Consider the following 26079-nt stretch of genomic DNA (forward strand, 5'->3'; position numbering starts at 1 on the left):
GGGGGATTGTTGGAGAAGGAGAAAAACAAACTCAATAAGCTGATAAAAAAAGGCAGGTTCTGTGGTTGGTTGTCTGTTGCCCACTATTGATGTGATAGCACAGTATAGAATGACTGATAAACTGGTCAGTATAATGAATCAAGATTGTCATCCTCTTTATGAAATACTTCAAGCCTGTGTGAGTACTTTTAGCTCAAGATTAATTCAGCCCCGGTGTTATAAGGAACGATATAAAAAGTCATTTTTACCAACAGCCATTTGATTATATAGTCAAAGTCATATTAGACAGGGTTCCCACTCTTTCATAAACACCAGATTCAAGGACTTTTTAAAGCACCATTTATTTCATATCAAGCACCTATCAAATTCACACCCCAGCATATGTAGTGTCATGAAAGACCTTACAGTACTTAACATTTCACTTACACTTAACATTTACATTAAACATTTCTGAGTAATAATGTTTTGAAAGTTTAGGTTTTGTAAATTTAGACCATTTTGAGCAGTTGTGTTCAAAGGAATTGAAATCAATACTGGTAATATTCAAATACAATTTCTAAAATATTGATAAAATATGCATCAAACTGATTTTTGCTGTAGTTCTTGTACAAGATTTAAATTAGAAAGAACTTCGCAATTTTTAAATTAATAAAAAGTGGTTAAATGTTGTAATAACACGGTAAAACCTGTTAACATTAAAAATGTGCACATTCTCTCAATAGAGACGTTACTCATTGTAACGACCTCATCTTTGACCTAGAAGAATGCAGGTGCGCATACATGCAGCTGCTCAAAACTTCAATATTTTGTGAAAATATTTCATGAAAATTTTAAATGTGCAAATCTGCAAAAAAAATATAAAGAAAATGTAAAAAAAATAGGACTTTCTATTTGTTTTTAAACTGTAAACGCTTTTCACTAAGCTGTTTTTCTTATTTTTCAAGTTCTACATTTTCTCCTTAGCTCCATGTCGCAGTAAGTTTTGGGAGTTCATCTTTTGTCCATCTCCTATCCTGAAAAGTCTGTCTTTCAGAGATTGACTAAAAATGAGCTCCTAAAACTTACTGCCAGATTCTGGAAAATAAATTCTTCAAACAGTGGTACAAGAGGGTGTGGTGCTGGTCCTTCAAGAGTCACTCACAACTTATCGGTCTATAAAGCCTATAAAAAAAATTGTCTTTCACAACACTTCAACATGTTATTCTTATTAAGTGAGGGTCATTTTTTTTTAGGATTTTTTACCCAAGCAAAGTCTCTGAGAACCTGACACCTTGTAATTCTGGAGACTCCAGGAAGGTTGCAGTTCTGGAAAATGGTAGCGCTGGAGACTAAATGTTTCCTGATGGTTTTACACCTAATTTTTTTTAATTATTTTGCAGTTAACATGCGTCTTTTCTTCTCCACCTGTTTTTATCTGACGCTGCTGACCCAATGAGCATTTCGCTGACCAATGGTCATGCCTTAACTTTGCAATTTCTGTATTGCATTAGTTTTGAATATTTCTCATGGGGATTTAATCATTTTTGACTTTTCAGTCTGAGTTAAATCTCTTTTTTGGCTCATTTCATCTGTAAAAGAAAACCTGCCTAATAATTCTGCACACCTGAATAAGGAGTTTTTCACTTCCAGCCTTGTAAATGATTAAAAACAGGCATAAAACAGTTTTTCCCCATGCCATCTCCAGCCTAAACAGCTAACACAGGAATTATTACCTGTGTTCTGCAATTCATGCCTGTAATTCATTTCCATCTCTAATTATTGCCTCTCTCACAAGTACTATGTAAATACATGTGCTTTTTCTTTTTCTATACAGCTGTATATAGAGAGAAAATTATGCAAATCTGTACATACATCTGTTCCAGATTCATACACATTATTATTATTATTGTTAAGTCTTAGAAACATTTAAATGTTTCTATTTTCATGTCAGATATGTACAGTGGGGCAAAAAAGTATTTAGTCAGCCACCAATTGTGCAAGTTCTCCCACTTAAAACGATGAGAGGCCTGTAATTTTCATCATAGGTATACCTCAACTATGAGAGACAAAATGAGAAAAAAAAATCCAGAAAATCACATTGTAGGACTTTTAAAGAATTAATTGGTAAATTCCTCAGTAAAATAAGTATTTGGTCACCTACAAACAAGCAAGATTTCTGGCTCTCACAGACCTGTAACTTCTTTAAGAGGCTCCTCTGTCCTCCACTCGTTACCTGTATTAATGGCATGTTTGAACTCGTTATCAGTTTAAAAGACACCTGTCCACAACCTCAAACAGTCCAACTCAAACTCCACCATGGCCAAGACCAAAGAGCTGTCAAAGGACACCAGAAACAAAATTGTAGACCTGCACCAGGCTGGGAAGACTGAATCTGCAATAGGTAAGCAGCTTTTGTGTGAAGAAATCAACTGTGGGAGCAATTATTAGAAAATGGAAGACATACAAGACCACTGATAATCTCCCTCGATCTGGGGCTCCACACAAGATCTCACCCCGTGGAGTCAAAATGATCACAAGAACTGTGAGCAAAAATCCCAAAACCACATGGGGGGACCTAGTGAATGACCTGCAGAGAGCTGGGACCAAAGTAACAAAGGCTACCATCAGTAACACACTGCGCCGCCAGGGACTCAAACCCTGCAGTGCCAGACGTGTCCCCCTGCTTAAGCCAGTACATGTCCGGGCCCGTCTGAAGTTTGCTAGAGCATTTGGATGATCCAGAAGAGGATTGCAAGTTGAGTTTTTACTTTTCGGTAAAAACTCAACTTGTCGTGTTTGGAGGATAAAGAATGCTGAGTTGCATCCAAAGAACACCATACCTACTGTGAAGCATGGGGGTGGAAACATCATGCTTTGGGGCTGTTTTTCTGCAAAGGGACCAGGACGATTGATCCGTGTAAACAAAAGAATGAATGGGGCCATGTATCGTGAGATTTTGAGTGAAAACCTCCTTCCATCAGCAAGGGCATTGAAGATGAAACATGGCTGGGTCTTTCAGCATGACAATGATCCCAAACACACCGCCCGAACGGCGAAGGAGTGGCTTCGTAAGAAGCATTTCAAGGTCCTGGAGTGGCCTAGCCAGTCTCCAGATCTCAACCCCATCGAAAAGTTGAAAGTCCTTGTTGCCCAGCGACAGCCCCAAAACATTACTGCTCTAGAGGAGATCTGCATGGAGGAATGGGCCAAAATACCAGCAACAGTGTGTGAAAACCTTGTGAAGACTTACAGAAAAAGTTTGACCTCTGTCATTGCCAACAAAGGGTATATAACAAAGTATTGAGATGAAATTTTGTTATTGACCAAATACTTATTTTCCACCATAATTTGCAAATAAATTCTTTAAAAATCCTACAATATTGATATATATAATGATTTTCTGGATTTTTTTTTTCTCATTTTGTCTCTCATAGTTGAGGTATACCTATGATGAAAATTACAGGCCTCTCTCATCTTTTTAAGTGGGAGAACTTGCACAATTGGTGGCTGACTAAATACTTTTTTGCCCCACTATATGTATGTATGCGTGTATGTACCAAGAGCTTCTTAAAGACCACAACAAATTCCTTGTGTGTTTGCGCACACTTGGCGAATAAAGCTGATTCTGATTAAATACAAAATTAATAGTAGTTATTAAGATTGATGTGTTTTGGTATTGGTAAAATGTGCTTGGAAAAAAATATGATCAGAATATCAACGTGCCTAATAATTATGCACGCACTGTAAGATGTGCTGACTTTACAAAGTGTGCGCGTGATCGCGAAATCGAACGTGAAAGTGAACTGCGAGCGCTTATTCTAATTTGATTTTATTACACCACATATTGATAGCGCGACAACTATATACAATATAGAATGTTTGCGGGAGCGGGACACACACGTTGCGGGAGTGGGTGGTAATGGTCAGAAACCCAGCAGGAGTGGCTTAAGAAAACTCTAGGCTGCACATCAACACAAGCCAAGTTTTTTTTTTGTTTGTTTGTTTTTGCGCTACTCCACCCCAATCATTAGTGCCGTTTCGTTCTGTCTATGACAGCACATATAGGAAAATTTTTGAAATAGCGCCATAAACCAAATTTCATTCAAGCACTTTCAAGGACCTATGTTTGTTTTCAAGTACTTTCCAGGCCTTGAATCCATATGACTGAAATTCAATTACTTTCAAGAAGCGTGGGAACCCTGATTAGATGACTGATGTAGAATTTTAAATTGTATTTTGTATAACATGGTGTAGAGTGTACCGTGATACTTGAAACAAGGGGGGCTGTATGAAATACAGTATTGTGCAGTATTGTTTTGTTTTTTTTAATCTATTTGTTGTGTGGTGAGCTTGCTGTGATGAGAATTTATAAAGTATATGAATTAATAAAGTCAAAATCAAATCAAAATCAGGCATTGAGGTACAGTTCTTTTTTTGATGGTGTAATCTGAAGGAAGGTGACAAAACAGCAGTCCATGAAAGTCTGTTAGCTCAGTTGAGTTTCCTGATGATTGTGTTTATGGCCTCTGCTCTGGGTCCAGGATCACCAACATCTTTCAGCAGTCCAACTTTGTCTTTAGCAGCATGTCGTGGTACGGACAAACGGAACGGACACAGGAAGTTATTTACCACCTTGAATTTCTTTCCAACGGAATAGATCTCGTGAATAAGGTCTTCCAAACAGATGATCCCATATTGTCCTTGAGACACAAACAAAAGAAACCCATTCAGAACATACATTTCATTTAAACTTTTACTCGTCAGTATGAAAATGAAAGACTGTCCAACACTTATACCATCACGGAATATCAAAGGATTTAATTTTACTTCTGTGCATTTAAAATATTTGTACAAATTCCCATTTTCCCTGAAGGACTGCTACCAGGTTCACTGCCCCCTTTTTCAAAATAATAATAATTAAAAAAAAGCTCCTTGCAAAAGTTTATTACATAAATCCTTTTGCTCGTTAAAGTTCATTCTTAAAGTTTTGTTAGGCATCCCAAAATGCTCAATCTCCCACTGAATGAAATGCATCTACCATGACAATGACTTACCGAGATGCTGCTCTATGAGTATATTGTCAGTCAGAGGAATCCTTCTCTTGTCAATCCTCGCCAGACCTCTTTTCAATATCAGCTCACGGACTGATTTCAAGTTGGGATATCTGTTAAGAGATCACAACAATAAATCAAACAAGTGAAAGTCAATTAAAAAATAAAATAAATAACAGAAGAACGCTGCCAGCTATTTAAATCCCAAAAAAATACATCTAAAAACCTGGAATATTCCACACAACGAATATTTAGTTTTTGTCCTGATTTACAGTGTGGAAGAGTCAACAATAGTTGCTTAAATTCAAAACCAAATCTGCAAATCTGGTGTTTTTAAAAGCTGTTCAGATATTTTTAATGTAAAATGAACATTATATGATTACTCACCCCCACGCAACATAAGGTTCCACTGTCTTAAGCATTTTTATAGAAGCCTTGCTGACTTTCACAAAGGCGCCACTAAAGATCTTCCTCAGCCTCAGCATCTGAATGGCCTTCATCACTTTGGGGCTCACGCCTTTGACCCTAAAAAGGCAATAACATATTCAAGCAGATGTAGAAAGGTACAATTCACTCAAAAATAAAAATCATTTCACTCAGTCATCTCACTTTCAATCATTTCACAAAAGTAGATATTTTGACAAATTGTTTACTGGTTTTGTCCACAGAATGAATGTTGGTTGAGTCTCATCAGGTGTAAAATAACATGAAGGGAAGTAAATGATGATGACAGAATTGCCATTTTTGGGAGAACTACCCCTTTAACCTCATTATGAATGATGAATAAGTTGACCATACTCTTTGATGCGGACAGCAAACACCAGGCTGTTCTTTGCTGGGGGCATGGGCGGCAGAGGTCTATGTTTGAGTCTGGCGAGTCGTGTCTCATCTCGATTCCTCCTCTTGCTGTTTTTCAAAAAGTCCTCCAAGCGCTTAAACTTCAAGGGAATTCCTTTTTGGACCTGGTGAAGTAGACAATTTCAATTTTGTTCTGAAGCAATTATTGGACTATTCATAAAAGCAGGTTACCAAGTAGGAACTCTCACTTTTCTCTTCTGCTGTAACACAAGTTTGGCTTGAGTAGCTTTGATAGCCTGGTACGCTTTGCGTTTCTTTAGAAGATTCTCTGGAACTAGCTTGATAACTTTCTCTGTTCTGAAAAAAAAGACATTAAATATGCACAAGTTTTATTAAGAAATCATTCTAAATGTACAAAATAAAAAGGACAGACATACTTAAAATTGGGCAAATCTTAAGGGAAATATTTGAGAAACCCTGATTCATATTCAATACACGTTGCTGTTAACAGTCACTACGTGAAAACAGTCACTACGTTTACATGGACATCAATACTCCGATTTTAATACGATTAAGACAATACTTTGATTAAGAGTCTACCATGTAAACAGAGATTTTTGATGACCTTAATCCGTCATAATCGAAGTAAACACTAATCGAATTAAGACATGTGGAGTATTCCTATTTTAGTCGCATTACTGAAGTGCAGTACAGACATGTAAACACTTTAATCAAACTATTACCGTCGTGTAGGACTTTTCGCCGCATTTTGCAAAAGGATACACACACGACAGTGATCAACCGTTTGAAGGCAAATAAAAGAGCTTCAACACCGCCGTCGTCTGTATAACGTCGACACTGGGCGAAGATTATCATCAAAGCAGGAAGTCTTTTTTTTTTTTTTTTTTTTTAAATCTGCGCATTTGGCTGTTACTCATAAACTGAGCCGCTTCAGACAAGCGCACCAGCGCTTCAATGGACTTCATAAACACAGTCTTAAATCAGTTATAAAATCCTAAATGACCGTAAAGAGTTGGGAGAAAATTGGATATGCGTCACATCTGCGTCATGTGCAGTGTTGCCAAACCCCTCCCTCAGAAAATCTCTAGAACCACCCACAAAAGTCTCCATTTTTCACAAAAAGTCGCCAAATATGAAAAGAAAGTAAATACAGGTAAAATTGGTAAAGGAAAGTAAATATCTACTTTACAATGACAGTACAATTTTATGACAGTATAAAAAAATATAACAAAAGTATAAAAAATTCTGAAGTGAAATTTAGGAAATGCTTTCTTGTAACTCTGCACGACACATTTGAATCAGTAAATTCTTCCTGTGATCTGCAAGCACATGATGGAAATGATGTAAAGACACACAATGTTGGGCATTTGTTTCATATGTCACCAAAGTGCATCCCCTGTCCTGCTCAAATACAACAGATAAGAGATATTATGATTCTCCAAAAACAAAACCTTTATTCATACAAACTTATTTCAGTCAACACACTCTATTATACGGTGGCCGAGAGAGCTCAACGTGCTGCAAACAGGAAAAAAAAAACACCTGCATATTAAGAAAACAACTTCATCAATTTGACAACACATGCGCTGCAAATGCTCACAACACAAGAAACGCAAATACAATTCTTTATTTGGTTATGTTGTGAGCATTTTCAGCAAATTGATGAAGATATGTTCTTGATTTGCTGGTGCTTTTTCTATTTGCATGTGTTTTATACTGCAAAGTGCAAAATACTGCATCCCAGCACACGACACGATGATGCACTGTCTCTCAGTATCTGGTTGACATGATTGTGCATGAATTGTGGTATAACATTTGTGTCTGTGGTTAAAACAAGATGTTCATGCACTGAGTAGTTGGTGCCCTGATGTAATCATAATTTTTCATATTTGTTCTCCGCCATCTTGAAGCTTATAATGAAATGGTGGTGCGTGTCATCTTATCTGAATGGCAGGTGTACTGATGTGTGTTCACTGCACACTGTGCACAGACTCATTGGCATGATTGAGAGTAAATGTGGGAGGTCACGGGCCTACGGCAAGGTGTGGCCAAGTAAAAAAAAATAAAAAATCTCAAAAAAAAAAAAATTCGCTATTTGTATTTAAATATAGCTAAAATAGCTCCTTGTCGCAAAAAAATCAATAAAAGTCGCAGCAACAATGAGAAAGTAGCTAAATTTGGTGACAAAATCCCCAAATTGGCAACACTGGTCATGTGCATCAGGTTTTATTAAAGAAACAGCGCTGCTTTTATAGTGAAACCTGCTGCAGTCTGTGATTGGTGTAAATCAAAGAACTAAAGAAAAAGAGAAATCACTTACTGCTCTGCTCGCTGATTAACTTTTGTAGCTTGAATAAAGAATAATCAATATAGCTTATGCATACAATTTATAGTTTATGTGAAGATTGTTTTAAGTTCACTTATAAAATTATATTTGTCATTAAAAATAATAACATTTCAATTATACTGTAATATTAAATGGCTAAAATTAAAGGGGAAAAATGGATTTAATAGAGACAACAGTAACGTTATTTGTATCAATGATACTTCATTAACAACAGGCTAGTAAAAAGATGCAATTAAACATTTAAAATATACCATCTTTATGTTGTTTCTATATTCATTTGGAAGTTCATTGTGAAAATGACAACACAAATATATTAATATGCGTTGTGTCACATTTTTTGAATTAATTACAGAAAAAAAGTTTTTTTTTTTTTTTTTTTAATTGAATGGCAGACAACACTAATGTTAACCTTTTATAGATGTTACTGTTGGTAATATTAGTTAATTTTACTGCTGAATATGCATTTAAATTTAATTTCCAATTTTATAGGCCCCCCAGAAAAAGATCGGGACAGCCCCCCACATCCTTGGCCCCCTTCAAATGTTCAATTCGATAATCCGGCCCTGAAATGAAGTTAATTGAATAGCCCTGTACTATAACATGTAAAACGGGAACATGAAAGGATTATTCTAAAAGCAACTCATGTAAACACTTTAATCATAATATTATTTTATTCAGAATAAGGTAAATAATTAGATTACTGATGTCCATGTAAACGTAGTCAGTGTCACCCGCTGGACGCGCGCTGCTGCTTCAGCCATCACATTAAATTATCAAACTAAAGAAACAAGTTCTCTCCATACTGCCAACTTACCGTTACTTAACGCCACTACTACAGCAACCCATTCCCCTAAATCTACATTTAAAACACATAGCTACACATTACAGTATAAAAAACAGCCAGTACTAAAAAGTAGAGTTGAAAACAAAAGGGAATTATCAGTATTAATAAGGTCTCTGATATCAACGTTAGCCCATGTGAAAACAAGCTCCACTTAAACCCCATAAACTTTTGTTTTATATGCCATCCGTAAAAAAAAATAATTATACTAAAAAAGTAAAGTCATTATATAAATACTAAAAATGTAAAAATATGAAAGAAACTTTTAGATGTTCATAGCAGATTGTTTATGATTTAGTGTAAGTTAAATACGCACCCTGATTCTGCCATCGCGCTTGCTGTGCCGTCGCACGGAGATGACGATTTGTTTTTGCCTGTATTTTTGTAATACTGCCGCCTTGCGCTTTGGAGTGTGTGTTACGATTCACTATGGATCAGACCCGCATTCACGTTGGCCACCATGTGACTACTTTACCGATATAGAATTAACATCTGCAAACACAATTTAAGAAACACGCAAAGATCTATGTCTATATCTACATCTATCTTTATCTTAAGTTAAGCTAAATGAGACTTGTTATAGCACTTGCATATCATTGCTCTTTTGTTGATTTTGATTGCTTCCATTGTCCTCATTTGCAAGTCGCTTTGGATAAAAGCTTCTGCCAAATGACTAAATGTAAATGTAATGTATCTATTCGCGCGCGAGTGTGTGTATAGCTTACATGTGTGCACGTTTTTGTATGTATTTATAGCCTATGCAAATTTTATTTATTTACTTATTTAATGTTATTGAACTTAGGTGTCCAAAGATAAATTTGATTTAATTAATGATAAGTGCAGTAGCCAATTAGATCTCTCTCAATTCTCTTTGTTATTTCTTCTCTTCCATAAAACATTTTTTTTGTGTGTGTTTTTATTTATTTATTTTTTAAATCAGAATCAGAATGAGCTTTATTGCCAGGTATGTTTACACATACGAGGAATTTGTTTTCGTGACAGAAGCTTCCACAGTGCAACAGAATGACAGCGACAGAACAAAAAACACAGATAATAAAAAATAGAACAAGTAAATAAGGAATAAAAATATACAAATTGACAATTGAATTTACAGGTATATAACAATAGACAGTTGTATGTACAGGTATATTATGTGCAAATTGAAATGTAGACTAAGTATGTGTGTTAGATAAATAAGTGTATAAATAGTGTATTGTCAGGTGTTCATGAGATGGATTGCCTGAGGGAAGAAACTGTTTCTGTGCCTGGCCGTTCTGGTGCTCAGAGCTCTGTAGCATCGACCAGACAGCAGCAGTTCAAAGAGGGAGTGTGCTGGATGTGAGGGGTCCAGAGTGATTTTGCCAGCCCTTTTGCTCACTCTGGATGAGTACAATTCTTGGAGACTGGGGAGGGTTGTACCAATGATTCGCTCAGCAGTCCGGACTACCCTCTGTAGTCTTCTGAGGTCAGATTTGGTAGCTGAGCTGAACCAGACAGTTATTGAAGTGCAGAGGACGGATTCAATGATGGCGGAGTAGAACTGAAGAGTTCAGATGCAAAAGCCTCTAAATGCCATCTGAAAATTTCATCTAAAATGAACATTTTTATCAGGCTACTATGTTTAGGTTCAGTAATTTTACACTAATGGCAATGTATAGGCCCTGTTCTATGCAATTAAAGTGAAATAACTGAACCTAAACATAGGAGCCTGATGAAAATGCTCATTTAAGAAGAAACTTTCAGATGGCACTTAGAGGCTTTTGTATCTGAACTCTTCAACTGTTTCAGCAGCTCCTGTGGCAGGTTGTACTTCCTCAGCTGGCGAAGGAAGTACAACCTCTGCTGGGCCTTTTTAACAATGGAGTCAATGTGATTGTCCCAAGTCCTGGGAGATGGTGGTGCCCAGGAACCTATTGACCAGAACAAAGTATACAACAGTTTACAAAAATGTACATAATGACATTCCATAGTGTACAAACCGTGAATTTTTTTTATTAACATTGTTCTCCAAACTGGTGCAGTAGTCCAGTCTCTTGAAGTAATTGAATGAAATTTGGCTTGGATCCTGACCATTGCTTCTTATGTATGTGAAATTTTCCCAAAATAATAAAAAGTTGTACAAGAAAAGTAAAATTATTATGATTACTTTCACACTGGAGTAATACATACATATACCAAAATTATTTAAATTGAATACAATTTTCCATCTAATGAAGGTTTTCTACAGTTTTCCTTCTAATGAAATTTTCCACATCCACCCAGAAAATCCCTGTGAATACAAAACAGATGGACAATAGACTTCTTTTCCATTGAACAAAAATCTAGTGCACTTATTGTTATTTGATGTTTTGTTAAAAAAAAAACTAAACGAAACAATTTTTTAAGTCTAATAAGTTGTCCCACCTCCGGTCTGCAGGCTGTTAATCAAACATTCGCACTTTTTTAACTTTGCTTTTATTTTTGGCTTGTTTTTATATCCTCAATCTGGCCAAAATTATCAAGCTTTCTCCTTCCCTCTGGTTTTATTGATGCAAATCGTATTGTACTGATCATTTCTACTCTGCATTTATATTTTAGTCAATTAATTCAATATCCATTCTGGACAGAGTTATTAAAGAATTATTGATATCTGTGAAATAAAAAATAACACAACACTCCAGTGAATTTTACGTCCAAATCAACGAAAACTTCGGTCATGTTCATTCAAGCCCATTCCCTGATGGGCCTCCGCGAGCGATGGCGCTCTCTAGCCTACAGTGATGGGCTTCGTCATTGTACGTCCATACACTACGCAACCCAGCGATTCCTCAATCGCACACAAACCTGCGCAGCCTATCAGATCTTCAAGTCATGCGTCGCTAAGCAACCACCTCAAACTATGCCATAGAGATCAGCGCAGTCGCGCACCTTCTGCGTGACGTGAGCGATCCTCCTGTTTGTTTGTGTAGCTCGAGGATGAAAATGGCGGTGGGGAGAGATCAACGCGAGAATTAAACACACAAATGACCATTTGACTTGGATGACAGCATTACTGCAGCTCCGGGAGGGAATAAAGAAGTAGTTTATCGCCAACAAAGTGCATTTACGACAACAGACACCCGGAGTTTAACGGGGAAAAACTGCGTCCTGGATTTAAAATAGCTCCTGAAATTAGCCCGCTAACCTCGTTAGCTTAGCTAGCCTTCAACTGGAAGGTTTAACGGACACCATAGCACTACACTAACGGAATTATTCTGTCAGAATAAGATGAACTGCGCTTTTCTCCACTTAACTCTCCAATGCAAGCTCAGTCGTTGGCACTGGGCTTGTAGAAATATTTGCATCTGACTGAATGCATAACTAATCGCTCCGTCTGGCAGTTTTAGCCAGCAAACACCATCCTCCAAGCCTTCTCAAAGTTCAGCGAGCATCTGGAAGAGGAGAACGGACTAAACAGGTAACTGGAATACGTTCGTGTTTTATATTTGTTGTTGTTGAGTAAAGAGATCACGTCGCGGGGCTGATCCAGCTAGAGGTTACTTGATCTAAACAACCATATGCATAAACATTGCTCAGATATACGAGTTAGTTTACCAGACAGGTGGAATGGATGTGGCGTTTACACAAACTGCTGTTTGAGTGATTTGACATGCATTTGATCGTTTCTTTTTCATACGGTGAAATATAGATCTGCACTTTGAGGTCAAAAGATTGAGTTCGGATGCTTGCAATGTGGTTGTTGCTCATTTTACGTGGTGCATTTGGTTGAAGTGCAAGCTAATGTCATGTCGAGAGACGCAGCAGAGTGATTACTGACACCTCAAGTTTGACAGTGTCAAATTGTGTGTGCAGGCTTGAAACTGAAGTGCTTTGATTTAGTTGATGCAGTTATTTAGATCTTTCAATTATTTGAGCTTAATAAAAGTAAAGATTGTCTAACAATATTCAGCTCATATAATTAACAATAATACTAATAATTGTTGTCAGTATTAACAATAATGAATGATTGTTATTATTAATATTGATAGTAAAATAATGATTATTATTTTACCAATCAATTATCAGTTTTGTTGTTATTATGTCTGATCAGGTAAAGGCAACAGTTTCTGCGAGTGCAGCATCTGCTAACTGCTATAAAATATTTTATCCTGTCATATGTCATTCTACACTGACAAAAATAGGTGTAGGATTTACTTTGAATTACAAATGATCAGCAAGTAGGTTGAATTAAACGTGGAATTTTGAAGCAGAAAAGCTGAAATAGTAAAATGCACTCCGAAATCTTTGTTTTATTTACAATTTAAAAAAATTAATTATTCTGATTATTATTATTATTTTTCATAATAATAGTATTTTATAATAACAATAATAGTTGATTTCGTAATGATAATTATAATAGTTATTATTGTTATTTTACCAACCAGTTATACCAGTTTTTGTTATTGATATTGTCTGATCAACAGCACTAAATATGATTTTATCCTGCCATATATAATTCTATTTGTGCACTCTTTTTTTTAGTTTTGTTTTGTTTTTTGAAGTCCATTGATTTTGGGAGAGACTGCAGTTAGATCTTTCTTTAATTTGAGTAATAAGATTTTCTAACAATATTCAACTTCATACTCATAGTAATTATTGTTGTCGTTGTTATTATATAGGTAATAATAATATTAATGTTATGAGGTTGATTGTTCTTAGAAATTATTATTATTATTACTGACAATACAATTCTAATTATAAAAATAATTGTTATTTTTCAGTGATGACTGTGTAAAATCTTGTTTTCATACCTACAATTGTAGAATATTGTATATGCTATCAATGGTTCCCAGTATGTTAAAAGCCAATTAAAAAAAAAAAAAAAAAAAATATATATATATATATATATATATATATATATATATATATGCGCATGTATGTATATATAATAACTATTATTATTATTAATTGACCATCATTGGCTGATCAGGTGCATCAAATAGGATTTTATCCTGCCTTACATTATTTTACTTGCTCTAGTGCTTTCTTTGCTTGCCACTGGAAAAAGCTTTTATACTTTTTGAAGGCACCAAATATGCAAAGCTCATGGTCAGAATTCACAGCTCACTGTCACCCCTCGACATTCCAGCGCATATTCATATAAGCATGTCCCTTACATGAACCTGCCAGGAGAGAGATAGAAGATGCGGACTGTGTTTATGCTTTAGTTTGACTAAACAGGAGTGTGTACCTCCCTTATAACTTTAACTTTATAACAGTCTCCAGTGGAGGAGCTCATGGATATATACATTATGAATTGAAATAAACAGATTGCTTTTGATTGTAAGGAGCTGTGTTATTAATCTGGTTATTCATAACTTTGTTTCATTGGTGAAGTCCAGCTAATTATGTTATAAATTATATGTATATATTTTTTTCTAAATCTCAAGGCAAGTCATTTAAGCATTTTCATACAATGCAACTGTTGATGATGTAGTTGTTGTATTGTCTTACAAAGGTCCCTAATGTTTTTGTTTACATATCCTCACAACTCAGTGAGTAAATGATCAGCAGTCAAATCCAGATTCCAGCGTGACCAAAAGGCGTCGATATCGCATTGCGCGCTCTTGCAGTTTCCTTCCCTGGGTGTCGGTGCGAGCGTCTCTCTCTGCCGCAGCGCGGAGAGGGGCGCTCAGCTGTGCCTCCCTAGACGTCAGAGAGCTGACCTACATCTCTCTTGAAAAAAAGCTTGTGCAGCAGCCTGTGAGAATGTGTGGGGGTAGGGAGAGCGCGCCAGAGCGAACTAGCAAATGAACGAGTGAGAGGGACAGGAAAGCAAGCCTGCTCAAGCCAGCGAACAGACGCCCACCCTGTGCAACGAGAACGGCGAGAAGGGGACCCGGGGCTCAGTGTCCCATGTCTTGTTATCACATCATGCCTGAGCTTAACAGCAACTCAGGGTTATTTTTCAAAGCGCACGGGAACCGTGCAAGACGGACAAACTCCGCTTCCCCTTTGCATGGAAGTTTGGGCAAGGGGCAACAGTTTCTGCGAGTGCAGCATCTGCTAACTGCTTCCTTTGCCTCAGGAGTTGTATTTACAGATAGCAGAGGTGGGAGGGACAGTCTCGCCCCTAAAGTTCAGAAGTACAGGATGTTGTAACAAGCTCAGTGTGAGAGAAACATCAGTTTCTCCACGGAGAACATGTGCCACACTCTCCTGTTATAAACCTTGCAATTCTTGACACCCCTTTCCACTCTCTCACTTTGACAATTCTCAGTTGTTACTTTTTAAAATAAAACATGCATGCATATTTGATCTTTTTGTCCACGGGAGGAATTAAATTAGTTTCTCCCAATTAATTTAATGGAAAAAAAAATTAAATAAATTTGCTATGTTAATAATTGGTATTCTAATTTTAGGTTTTTGTGTTGTTTTAATTCTTTAAAAATCATTACATTTTAATGTCCCTTATAATAAACCATTTCTAAGGATGTTTCCCCCTTAATTTATTAATTATGAGCAAACTTATAACTGTTTTAATGAAAGTTTTATATGTCATGGGGTTGTAAACAACACATAGGTAATGAAAGAACACAATGCTCAAATAGAAATCTTTCTTAATAATTGGTCCAAAGATACAGTGGAGAAGAAAAAAATGTGCAATTATTTAAACATTGTTAAATCAAAAAACATTTATTTGGTATGCAAAATGACATTGATATTGCATATTTGTAATGTTCAGTTGGTAAGAAGAAGAATCTTTTTTTTTTTTTTTTATCCTTTTCCCTTTGAATTAAGTTTATTTTTTCTTAAGCATAAATTCAATTAAATGTTTTACATTTGTCAAATAAATATCTTGATTTAAGAATATTTAGATATTTGTACTGGAAAACAAGAGAAAAATACAAAAGAAAAAAACAAAAATTTTTGCAGTGTAACTCAACAATCCTGTTGACAATTATGCTGGTTCCCATGGAGTTGAATGTGTAAACAAATGACTAGTAAAATTGTCTTCTAGTCTGGAAGCCATATGATGTTAGTATGAGACAAAAGTTGCAAGCTATTGCAAATAATGCAGAGATTGCTTGAATATATATATTGAAATTGCAAAATCCAGAGGGACTGACTGCTGTGGGAACTTGTCAACATTGAGCAGCTGTTTTAGGACTCTGGAAAGTGGTTGAAAGTCAACACCTTCTTCTAAGTATTTAGCATTTCGCCCTTTCCATCATTTTATTTGTAAAATACCAAGTTACCTGTAAAGCATAAACAGGCCTACTTTTTCAATAAATCTCCCACATTAAAGGCCCGTTCACACCAAGCTTGATAACTAAAGATAACGATAAAGATATAGTTCTAAAAATCTTTCTCAATATTAAAGAATAGCAGAGTCCACACCACAACTATAACGATAAAGGCACAAAGAAACTATATAGTTGGAATCACATTCAGAACGATAATTTTCCAGCTGATGAACGATACAAACATTGACAGCCAATCAGAATCCATCCTGCTATAATGAGCTCGAGAACTTAAAGCGACAGACGCGCGTGCGCTTAGAAATAACAGACGATATTGTTCGCTGGTGTGGACGCTAATATCGTTATCTTTATAGTTATCGTCCTTGGTGTGAACGGGGCTTAAGACTTCCTTGTAAATGCTCTTGTATCTGGAACAGATTTGATTCAAACCTACAAATTTTCATTCATTGTGGTGTGGTCAGTATGTGTGCATAGAGAGAAGCTTTGTCTTTAAATGGTATTGATCATCTAGTATTCACAGTCTGTGACCTATATTAAAGGTCCCATGGCATGAAAATTTCACTTTATGAGGTTTTTTAACATTAATATGAGTCCCCCTAGCCTGCTTATGGTCCCCCAGTGGCTAGAAATGGCGATAGATGTAAACCGAGCCCTGGGTATCCTGCTTCGCCTTTGAGAAAATGAAAGCTCAGATGCCCAATCTGGAATCTTCCCTTTATGTTGTCATACGGGGAAAGGTTACCTCCCCTTTCTCTGCTTTGCCTGCCCATGAGAAAATGAGCTACTACCATGCGAGGCGAGCGCAATATTTTTTTTTCCTCGAGAGACATCATGGCTTGCAAACGAGCGAAGCATGGCAGTTGCTCAGTGTTTGGATGTACAAATGAACACAGACTTATTTTTTTAGTTCCTTCATCCAAGCCTATGGCAAGCATTAGCTACATGATAATAACTGTAACAGCATACATAAACAAACCAACTAAAGTACCGTATCCAGACACAATATTTTAAACTAACCATTCGCAGACGTCCTGCTGTAGCTGCTGAGTTGCAACTTCTTCATCCGGTGCTTCTCCACCCGGATCAGATTCTGGGTCAAACTGAAAAGCTTGAACGACTGTATGTCTGCGAGCCATTACGATACATACACTGCCAACATTAGCGCATGCTAGCGCAAGCTGGTTAAGATCACACACCCACCCTCCACCTTGCCCCGCCTCTCTCCTCCTCATTAGCATTTAAAGCTACAGACACAGAAATGGCACGTCCTAAGGAAAGCTCATTGTGGGACTGGGTCGTAGTGGCTGAAATTCTGCACCAAGGCTGAATTTCGGGAAAGAGACTTCAGATACAGTACTAGCATCCAAAAAGCAGCATGTCATGGTACCTTTAAGCAAATGCATAAATATGAAAGATTTTACCATTAGGTTTACTGTTTCAGTTTGTAAATTCAGAGGTTCTTGAACTTATAACAATGAGCAATGAGGATAGTCTATTGTTAGATTCTTATTACTAACAATCAGTTAGGGAGATATTTTGCTGTATTGCATTAGTCCAGTTTAACGTCTCTCTTATTCTATCAACAGAGCATACAGATGGAAACATTTAGTGAAATCTGCTTCTATGCCCTAATTCACTCTGTTTCTCCAGAGGTTATTGTCATTATGCGTCTTGAAGTGTTTTGAATTTGAATGTTTCCTGAAAGGCTTTTCAGTCTATACGCAGATGTTACGTGCATGGATATTGTGTTCAGAGTTCTCATCTACAGATGTTAGTGAGATCTATCATTGTTTGGAGATGTAAGTAATTACTACACAAACTGTGGACACATTAGAAGAGTCACTTGCAGTGAAAATCTGACCTTTTTTCAAACAAAGCTTTATGCTTTGCTTTTGTGAATGACAACACACACCTTTTTCTTTTCTTTGTCCTTTTCTAGTTGCTTTTCGTATCATCCTCCTTCATTGACTTCCAAAGGGGCTGCATTGTAATGTATTTCTATTAGATGCACTAAACACGGTGAGCAGCAGCATCCTACTTTTCTAGTTCTGAAATTTCTGTTCTCTTATTTCTCAGTGTTTCAGTAAAATGTATTTATATTAAATGTCTTGGTACATTATTAACTAGCCTATTTAAAAACTCTATTACAATTTGGAAGAAATATCCCAAAAACATTCCAATACGTTATTATGGAGTCAAATCTGTTTCCCTTTCCTTTTTGATTTCTGGCTCTGGTTTTTCTACAGATTAAAAAAAAAGTTTCTATTCTGACTTGCAAGTTGCAACAAAATCTCGATTTATGCTTGTTTATTTTGTCATAATATATGCCCCGACATCACACTCATATCAAATATTTTATGAGTAACATAAATGTATTTTCAGCAGCCGAAAAAAAAATCTTAATGACCCCAAACTTTGAGCGGTTGTGTACGTGTTTGAGATATCAATTCTATGATTAATAGCTAAAGAAGATAACATGTGAAAGGTCTGTGGAGACATTCTTTCAGTTGGGAACTGAAGTGCTGCATTATTTGTGGTTGTCGTCTGCATGTGCTTGCAAAATTGATGCATTTTGCTCATGTGTTATCATAGCTGGTACTTAATTGCCACTCATTTGCATAAACCAGTGTGGTTTAATATCATTTCCAAATCAAAATGTACACCTGCATGCGTTGCAAGTGTACTGATGACTTTGATATCTTGACTTTCTCATCATTCTGTACTAGGACAACATATAATTGCGGTGTTTAAAAAAACCCAAAAGATAATGCTGACGTCAGCTGTGCTTGCATGATGTTTTCATAAAAAAACAAAACAAAAAAAACATTAAGACAACAGCTACTGCATTCGGTATTTGATCATGCTGCTGACATTTTAAAGCTCAGATTTTCTTTTCCATTGTCTACACTAAATTTGATTAATGAACGGTATTTCTCATGCATGACCAAATCCTACTGCATTACATATAAAATTCATAGCATGCTATGATCACTTAACACATTGCTTTCTGAAATACTTAATTCTGATTTGTGGCATTCTGCATATTGTTATGTAATGTCTAATGAATACCAAACTGTTTAACTGACTACAACCAATTTATTCTGTAGCTGTGCTAGTTTCTCAGCTCTCATATCACGCAGCTGTCTCTTTTTTTCTCACATTATACAGAAATTTGTGCCAATCTAGGCTATTTAGTATAGCTTTCATTTTGTGTGTATTCCATTGGATTCACACCTAGCTTCGCTATTATGCTGCTCTATAATAGACTATTTGCTAAATGTAGCCCATAGATTTAGGCTTATGGTTCTGGGGCACATATCAGGTAATATGAGCTGCAGAGAAGTAAGAAACTTATCATTGTTGTGTGAGAAGGATTTAAATTTTGAGGTTGTCTCGTCCTGCTGTCTGTTTAGAAACCACAGTGATCAATATGCATTATGGCTAGTGTTTAGGGTGAGACGGTCATTTGCCATATATTTTTTTATTTAAAGATATGTATATTATTCATTGTAATGAGGGCTAATCAATAGTTCTCAAGCATGCTAAAAGCCTTTTTTCCTCCTTGTTTCAGTTTTTTTTATTTACTCTCCCATTACATTCTATGGGAAACTTGTCAGTAAAACATGAATTGTTTAGTTTTTTTATCTTAAGCAGGCTTTAACTCCAGGCAGTTTTTTGTATTAAAGACCCAGTGCATTTTAATCTTATTTTTAGCTTATATAGCTCAATATCATGCCGTTGTTGTAATACACGTTTCAAAGTAATGAACGAAGCATTCGTTCATTCGTTAAAAACAGATAGAATTAATTTGGAACATTTATTTGTTGAGCTTTCAATTGGTCATGGAGGAAGAAATATTATTGTTGGTGTTATTTACCGAGCACCTGATTCCAGTATTCATGATTTTAATAATACTTTTGCTAAATTACTTGATTTGATAAATAATGAGCATAAAAATTGTTATATTTTGGGTGATTTTAACATAAATCTCTTAAAAACGAAATTTGATACCCCTACTGCAGATTTCCTAAATATTCTGTTTTCTAGTTATTATTTTCCTCTTATTCATAAACCTACAAGAGTTAAAGAAAATTCAGCAACTTTAATTGATAACATTTTAACAAATTCTCTAGGTGAAGGAATTAAATCCGGTGTTTTATGTTCAGACTTGTCTGATCATTTTCCTATATTTCACTATTCTGAAATTAGGGTTAACAGGGTTAATCTATCAAAAGAAATTCAGGAAAAGAGAATTATGAGTCAAATATTTCTAAATTTAAAGATTTGATTTCTAGTACCTCTTGGGATGATCTGTATAAGGAATATGATGCTGAGAGAGCATATCAACAATTTATGACTGTTATTAGTTCCAGTTTTCATAAATGTTTTCCAATCAGTAGTTCTGTGAAGAAATTCAGTCAGGACTTTAATAAGTCTTGGTTTACAGTTAGTTTACGGAAAATGTTGAAGACAAAGAACAAACTTTATAGAAAATATTTTTTAAATCCCACTCCCCTCACCTATGGTATTTATAAATCTTACAGAAATAAATATAACCATTCTATTAGATCAGCAAAAAAGCAATATTTTGGTGAAAAATTTAAGAAATGTTCAAATGATATTAAATCTACATGGAAAGTAATAAATCAGTTGCTGCAAAGAGAAAAGACTAACTCAGAATTACTTTTAGACTTTGTGGATGGCGAAAATTCTTTTAATGATCCATTCGATATAGCTCAAAAATGTAATGAATTTTTTGTTAATGTTGGTCATAAATTAGCTAATAATATCCCTACTGGTAATGGTGTACCCCTGGATTATATATCAGGAAACTTCCAATTATCTCTTTTTTTTTTTTTTTAAGCCACCTGAAATTCAGGAAATAAGTGAAATTATTGACGAATTAAAATTATCTTCAGCTGGTCATGATAATATTTCTGTATGTATTGTTAAACGGGTGAAATGTTCAATATTGCAGCCAATTGTTCACATTTTTTCTCTTTCTTTGAAAACAGGCATTGTACCAGACTATTTAAAAATAGCTAAAATTGTTCCTCTGTTTAAAGCAGATGAACTGCAATGTTTCAACAACTATAGACCTATATCTATTTTGCCCTGTTTTTCAAAAATTTTAGAAAAAATAGTATATAAACGGATTCTTTCTCACTTAGACTCAAATTCTAATTTTTATAAGCACCAATGTGGATTTCGAAAAACCATTCTACTTATATGGCTTTGCTTTACCTGATTGACAAGGTTACCCTTGCACTGGAAAATCAAGAATTTGCTTGTAGTATTTTTTTAGATTTGTCAAAAGCTTTTGATACAGTTAATCATTACATTTTATTAGATAAGTTGTATAAATATGGTTTTCATGATTTTACATATAAATGGTTGATGAATTATATTTTTAATAGAAGACAGTTTGTTTGTTTGTTATAAGGGATGGTATTCTAGTAAAGCAAGCCTATTCTGTCCATACTTGGACCATTACTATTTCTTATTTATATAAATGATCTATTGAATGTTTCAAATATTCTTACTCCAGTAATGTTTGCTGACGATACAACCTTAGTTCTCTCTCACTCAAATTTCAATTCATTGATTAAGAATGCAAATGATGGTTTACTTGCTTATGCAAATTGGTTTAATTTTATTTTATTTTATACCCAAAGGATTTATCAAAAATTATTATGGAGTCTATTGAGGTGCCTCAAGTGTCAAGTACTAAATTCTTGGGAGTGTTTGTTAATGAAACTCTGAGTTGGAGAGAACAGGCTGATTACGTGAGCAGAAAAATACATAAATCTACTGGTATAATAAGGAGGGTTAGGCATCTTGTTACTACAGAGTGTCTTCTTATGCTTTATTATAGTTTAATTTATCCGTATCTTTCATATTGTAATATTGTTTGGGTGAATACTTTTCCTACTACTCCTTGAAAATTTTTTGTTCTTCAGAAGCATTTTGTTAGGATTGCAACCCGATCAAACAAATATACTTCATCTGTTTCTTTATTTCATGAACTTTAGGTTCTTACCATTTATGATATTAATACTTACAAGTGAGGGTAACATTCCAGAGCAATTTAGAATGTATTTTAAAGTAAATTCACAGGTTCATAGTTATTTAACTCGTCAATCTTCAAATTTTCATTTTCCTAAAGTTCTCACTTGTAGAGGTCAATACTTGATAAGATTTAGGGGTATTAAATTATGGAATGATTTATCTCATCTAGCAAAAAAATGTTCCTCTTTAATATGTTATAAAAGAAGAATAAAGGATCATTTAAATGCTGTTTTGTAAAAATGTATCTTGTATTTTATGTATTATAGATGCTTTGTTTTGAGTATATTATTTATGTTTTTTCTCTTTTTGTATCTTGTAATTAATTTGTATTTATATATTTGTTTTTGTAATCTAGTTAAAAAAATTTTTGTTTTGTTTTATTAATTTATTTGTTTTTCATTGTTTAGGTAGAGGCTCTAAATAAGCCCTTTGGGTTTTCTGCCTCTCCCTGCACAGTATATGGATTGTATTATTTATTATTCTTTTTGTTTGTTTGTTTGTCATGTTTTTATACCTACCTTGTGCAAAATAAACTTAAAACATTCATTATTAATAAATGTATTCCTACAGTTTTTTGTTTTAAATCTGCTGGTAGCCTTGTTCTTTAAAAAATGAAAAGAAATGATCCCACTGGTGCTTTAGATTGATAGCCTACACTTCAAATTCCTCAAGGGCCCCAATGAGAATCAATACAGTTGGTAGAGAATACTGGTCTCGAACAAGAACAAAGGCCCATCTGAAGTCAAAAGCTTTATGGTTTCCTAGTTGCTATAATCTAGAACGCACACAAGCACTCATTCAATCAAACCATCAGTGCTCTCTGCCCTAGGTCTCACATCTGTTGAGGTAAAGTAAAAGGTTCTTAATTAACACAGCAGGAAATCTTTGCTTTCATCTTCTCGCTGTATACAAATCATCAGATTTGATCACAGCTCAGCGCCGATCAGCTGCTTGCCTGAAGCCAGTATCCAAATAGATTGGCTCCTCATTTTATAACCTCTTTATTTTCATGAAACTTCATGGCAAAGCTTGAGACAGTGCTGGCTTTCATCAATGTTAAATAATGTGTGTCTTAAGGGGCTTTCACAATGACAGTGATTTGCCGTTTTGATGACTGTGGAATTGATTGTATTCCCTCAACCCCAGTTAATTTTTTCTTGTGGTTTATCTGCAGGTTGCATTGAGTGCCCATTTCCTCCTGCCTCCCCTAGTGGGATGGTTCTGCATGACAGGGAGGGTATGGTTCCGTAACCCCCTCTCTGTCCTCCAGTTCCCATCCTATAAACCCAGTGGACCACAGCCATAGTGTTCCCTTCAATGAACATCCCTCTGGAGCCCTAGATCAAGTAAGTCAGCCACGTTGGGTTTTACAGACCTCAGTCAACCCAGTGACCTCCGGTATTAAAAAGCTAGATTTTCTCTGTACACTTCAGTAACTTTCATTTAAAGCACCTACTGACTACTTTTTAAAAAATTTGGATCTAGACCCATTTTGTATGTGATACTAAAGCTAAAAAGTCTTTTTAAAACATTCACTTCCATTGCTGTAGACATACAATACTGATGAAAGTCACAAATGCTGTCTTTTTTTCATGGGCTGGAAATGTTTGCCCACTTTTTAACCATCAAGGTCCTCCATGAAGTCACAATTTGTGCTGATGTGCAGCAGGTTATAGATGTGGATATGGTGCAATTGCATAAACACTTTGCTAAGCCGTAGTTAGGCTTTATTCATGTGGCTTAAAACTAGATGTAGTGTAATAGACCTTACAGTTGCTATGGCAATGCAAAAAATGATTTTGCACACACTTGAATCTATGACTAGACTGTCTAAGTGTGCAGAATTTTCATATTCACTGATAGCATGACTTTCATGTATGCTTGATGTTTCTTAACTTCTGCTTGCTTTTGCAGGTTACACTGATAGGTAAATGCCAAGTAGTTTAGTTTATTTAAAAATAAATAAATAGACAAAATACAAACAAAAATAATGACAAATGATTAATTTAAAATAATTAAATATATATGCTACCTTTTAAAGCAAAAAAATAAGCAAGTTTTTATATCCACCAGTCAGTTCTTTTGTGAAATCTGACAGGTTATGGGTGACAACAGTACTGCAGTATTATTTTAGTATTATTTATATACTTTTATAGAGTTTTTAAAATTTTGAATTAGTTTTTATATTACATATTTTCAATTTTCTTTTTAATTTTGTTCTAAGTTTCAGTAATTTAAATATTATATTTTAGTTTCAGCTTCATTTTAATTACTGATTATTATTATTATTTTTTTTTTAAGTACATGTTTTATTTTTTTAATTAATTGTTTCAACAGTAGGTAACAATATAGGACACCATAGGACTGATAACCATATTCTACTGCTTTGTTCTTGTGCTTGGTTTGCTTCTTGCACAGGTTACATTGGGTGTCCATTCTCTGCTGCCTCCCCCCGGTGGGATGGTTCTACATGACAGGGAGGGTGTGGCGCCGTAGCCCCCTCTCCTTGAGATTTCTCCCACCTCATAAACCCAGTGGACCACAGCCATAGTGTTCCCCTCAATGAGCATCCCTCTGGAGCCCTAGATCAAGTAAGTTGGCAAATCATGCAGAAGCTCGAAGCTGTATTAAAAAATAACCTGAATTGGCAACAGCTGAAACTGTGGATCCAGCATTAACAAGCTTTTTTATTGGAGGGAATGTTTACATTATCATCCAGTGTTTTGGAGTAAATAACTACAAGTTGTACTAATTGGACTGCATTCTTAGTGGCGTGACAGTAGCTCAGCTGTTTTCAAAATAGTGCAGCGCTTCCAGTAACAAGCTATTTTCTCCAGTAGTGGCGGCATGACTAAACGTTACATCACCGTTGTTTATGTCACATTACATTACACATGTAGCCTCATGTGCAGAGGCAAAAATCAGATCCTCGTAACATAATATTGGGTATTCATTAGGGCTGCCTGATATATTGCATGCGATTGTCATGCACATCTCTTCAGTAAAGCCAGTTCTGTGATTAGTAATAAATCTCCGTCACCTGTTTTCAAATGGAGCGCCATTTAATACACAGAGCCGTAGTTCACCGACAATTGCGTAGCTTGTCAGTGAACTACAGCTCTGTGTATTAAATGCCACTCCATTTGAAAACAGGTGATGGAGATTTACTGCTAATCACGGAACCGGCTTTACTGACGAGATGCGCGTGACAATTGCATGCGATATATCGTGGAGCCCTAGTATTCATTTTATTGATTCAGATGGTTTGACCATACATTGTTTTACAGTGAATTAAAAATATAAAATGTTTAATACACCTCCATTCAAGAGTTTTGGGTCTTTCAGATTTTGCCGGAAAATAAATGAATACTTTTATTTAGTATCCTTAAAAAATGTATCAAATATTAAACAGCACAACTGTTTGTTGATAACAACATTGATAACAACAACTGTTTGTTGAGAACAACATTGATGATAAGAATAAATGGTTCTTGAGCATAAATCAGCATATTAGAAAGATTTCTGAATGATCATGTGACACTGAAGACTGGAGTAAAGGCTGCTGAAAACTTAGCTTTGCCATCACGGAAATAAATTTCATTTTAATATATATTCAAATAGAAAATACTTTGTAATAATATTTCACAATAATATTGTATTTTTGTATTAAATAAATGCAGCCTTGGTGAGCACGAGACTTCTTTAAAAAACATTGTGAAATCTTACTGACCTCTGAAACTTTTGAATGGT

General features: G+C 35.4%; 2 protein-coding genes across 3 annotated transcripts in view; one reads left to right on the forward strand and one right to left on the reverse strand.

Moving 5' to 3' along the window:
- Positions 1-745: 745 nt before the first annotated feature.
- Positions 746-9490, reverse strand: rpl7l1 (ribosomal protein L7-like 1). The gene is made up of 6 exons (XM_058756701.1): positions 9354-9490; positions 6077-6185; positions 5829-5992; positions 5418-5555; positions 5034-5143; positions 746-4679 (listed from the first exon to the last, which is right to left on the reverse strand). Exons 1-6 carry the CDS (start codon positions 9365-9367, stop codon positions 4471-4473), a joined length of 744 nt encoding a protein of 247 aa, XP_058612684.1. The 5' UTR covers positions 9368-9490; the 3' UTR covers positions 746-4470.
- A 2428-nt stretch (positions 9491-11918) lies between these two features.
- Positions 11919-26079, forward strand: part of ncoa1 (nuclear receptor coactivator 1) — a 67534-nt gene continuing 53373 nt past the window's right edge. Inside the window, exons 1-3 of one of the 2 annotated variants that reach the window (XM_058754925.1) lie at positions 11919-12473; positions 23504-23675; positions 24748-24920. The gene's annotated coding sequence lies outside the window, so the exon portion shown is untranslated. The remainder of the gene's footprint in view (positions 12474-23503; positions 23676-24747; positions 24921-26079) is intronic. The other variant, XM_058754927.1, reaches the window with a different exon arrangement.

The sequence above is a fragment of the Onychostoma macrolepis genome, chromosome 20 (assembly GCF_012432095.1).
Source record: "Onychostoma macrolepis isolate SWU-2019 chromosome 20, ASM1243209v1, whole genome shotgun sequence".
Taxonomy (NCBI): Eukaryota; Metazoa; Chordata; class Actinopteri; order Cypriniformes; family Cyprinidae; genus Onychostoma; species Onychostoma macrolepis.

Coding starts and splice junctions, on each gene's coding strand:
- rpl7l1 (XM_058756701.1), bottom strand. Junction 5,144..5,417: donor GAACCTTATGTTGCGTGGGG/GTGAGTAATCAT, acceptor ATCTCTTAACAG/ATATCCCAACTTGAAATCAG. Junction 4,680..5,033: donor ACTCATAGAGCAGCATCTCG/GTAAGTCATTGT, acceptor TTGTGTCTCAAG/GACAATATGGGATCATCTGT.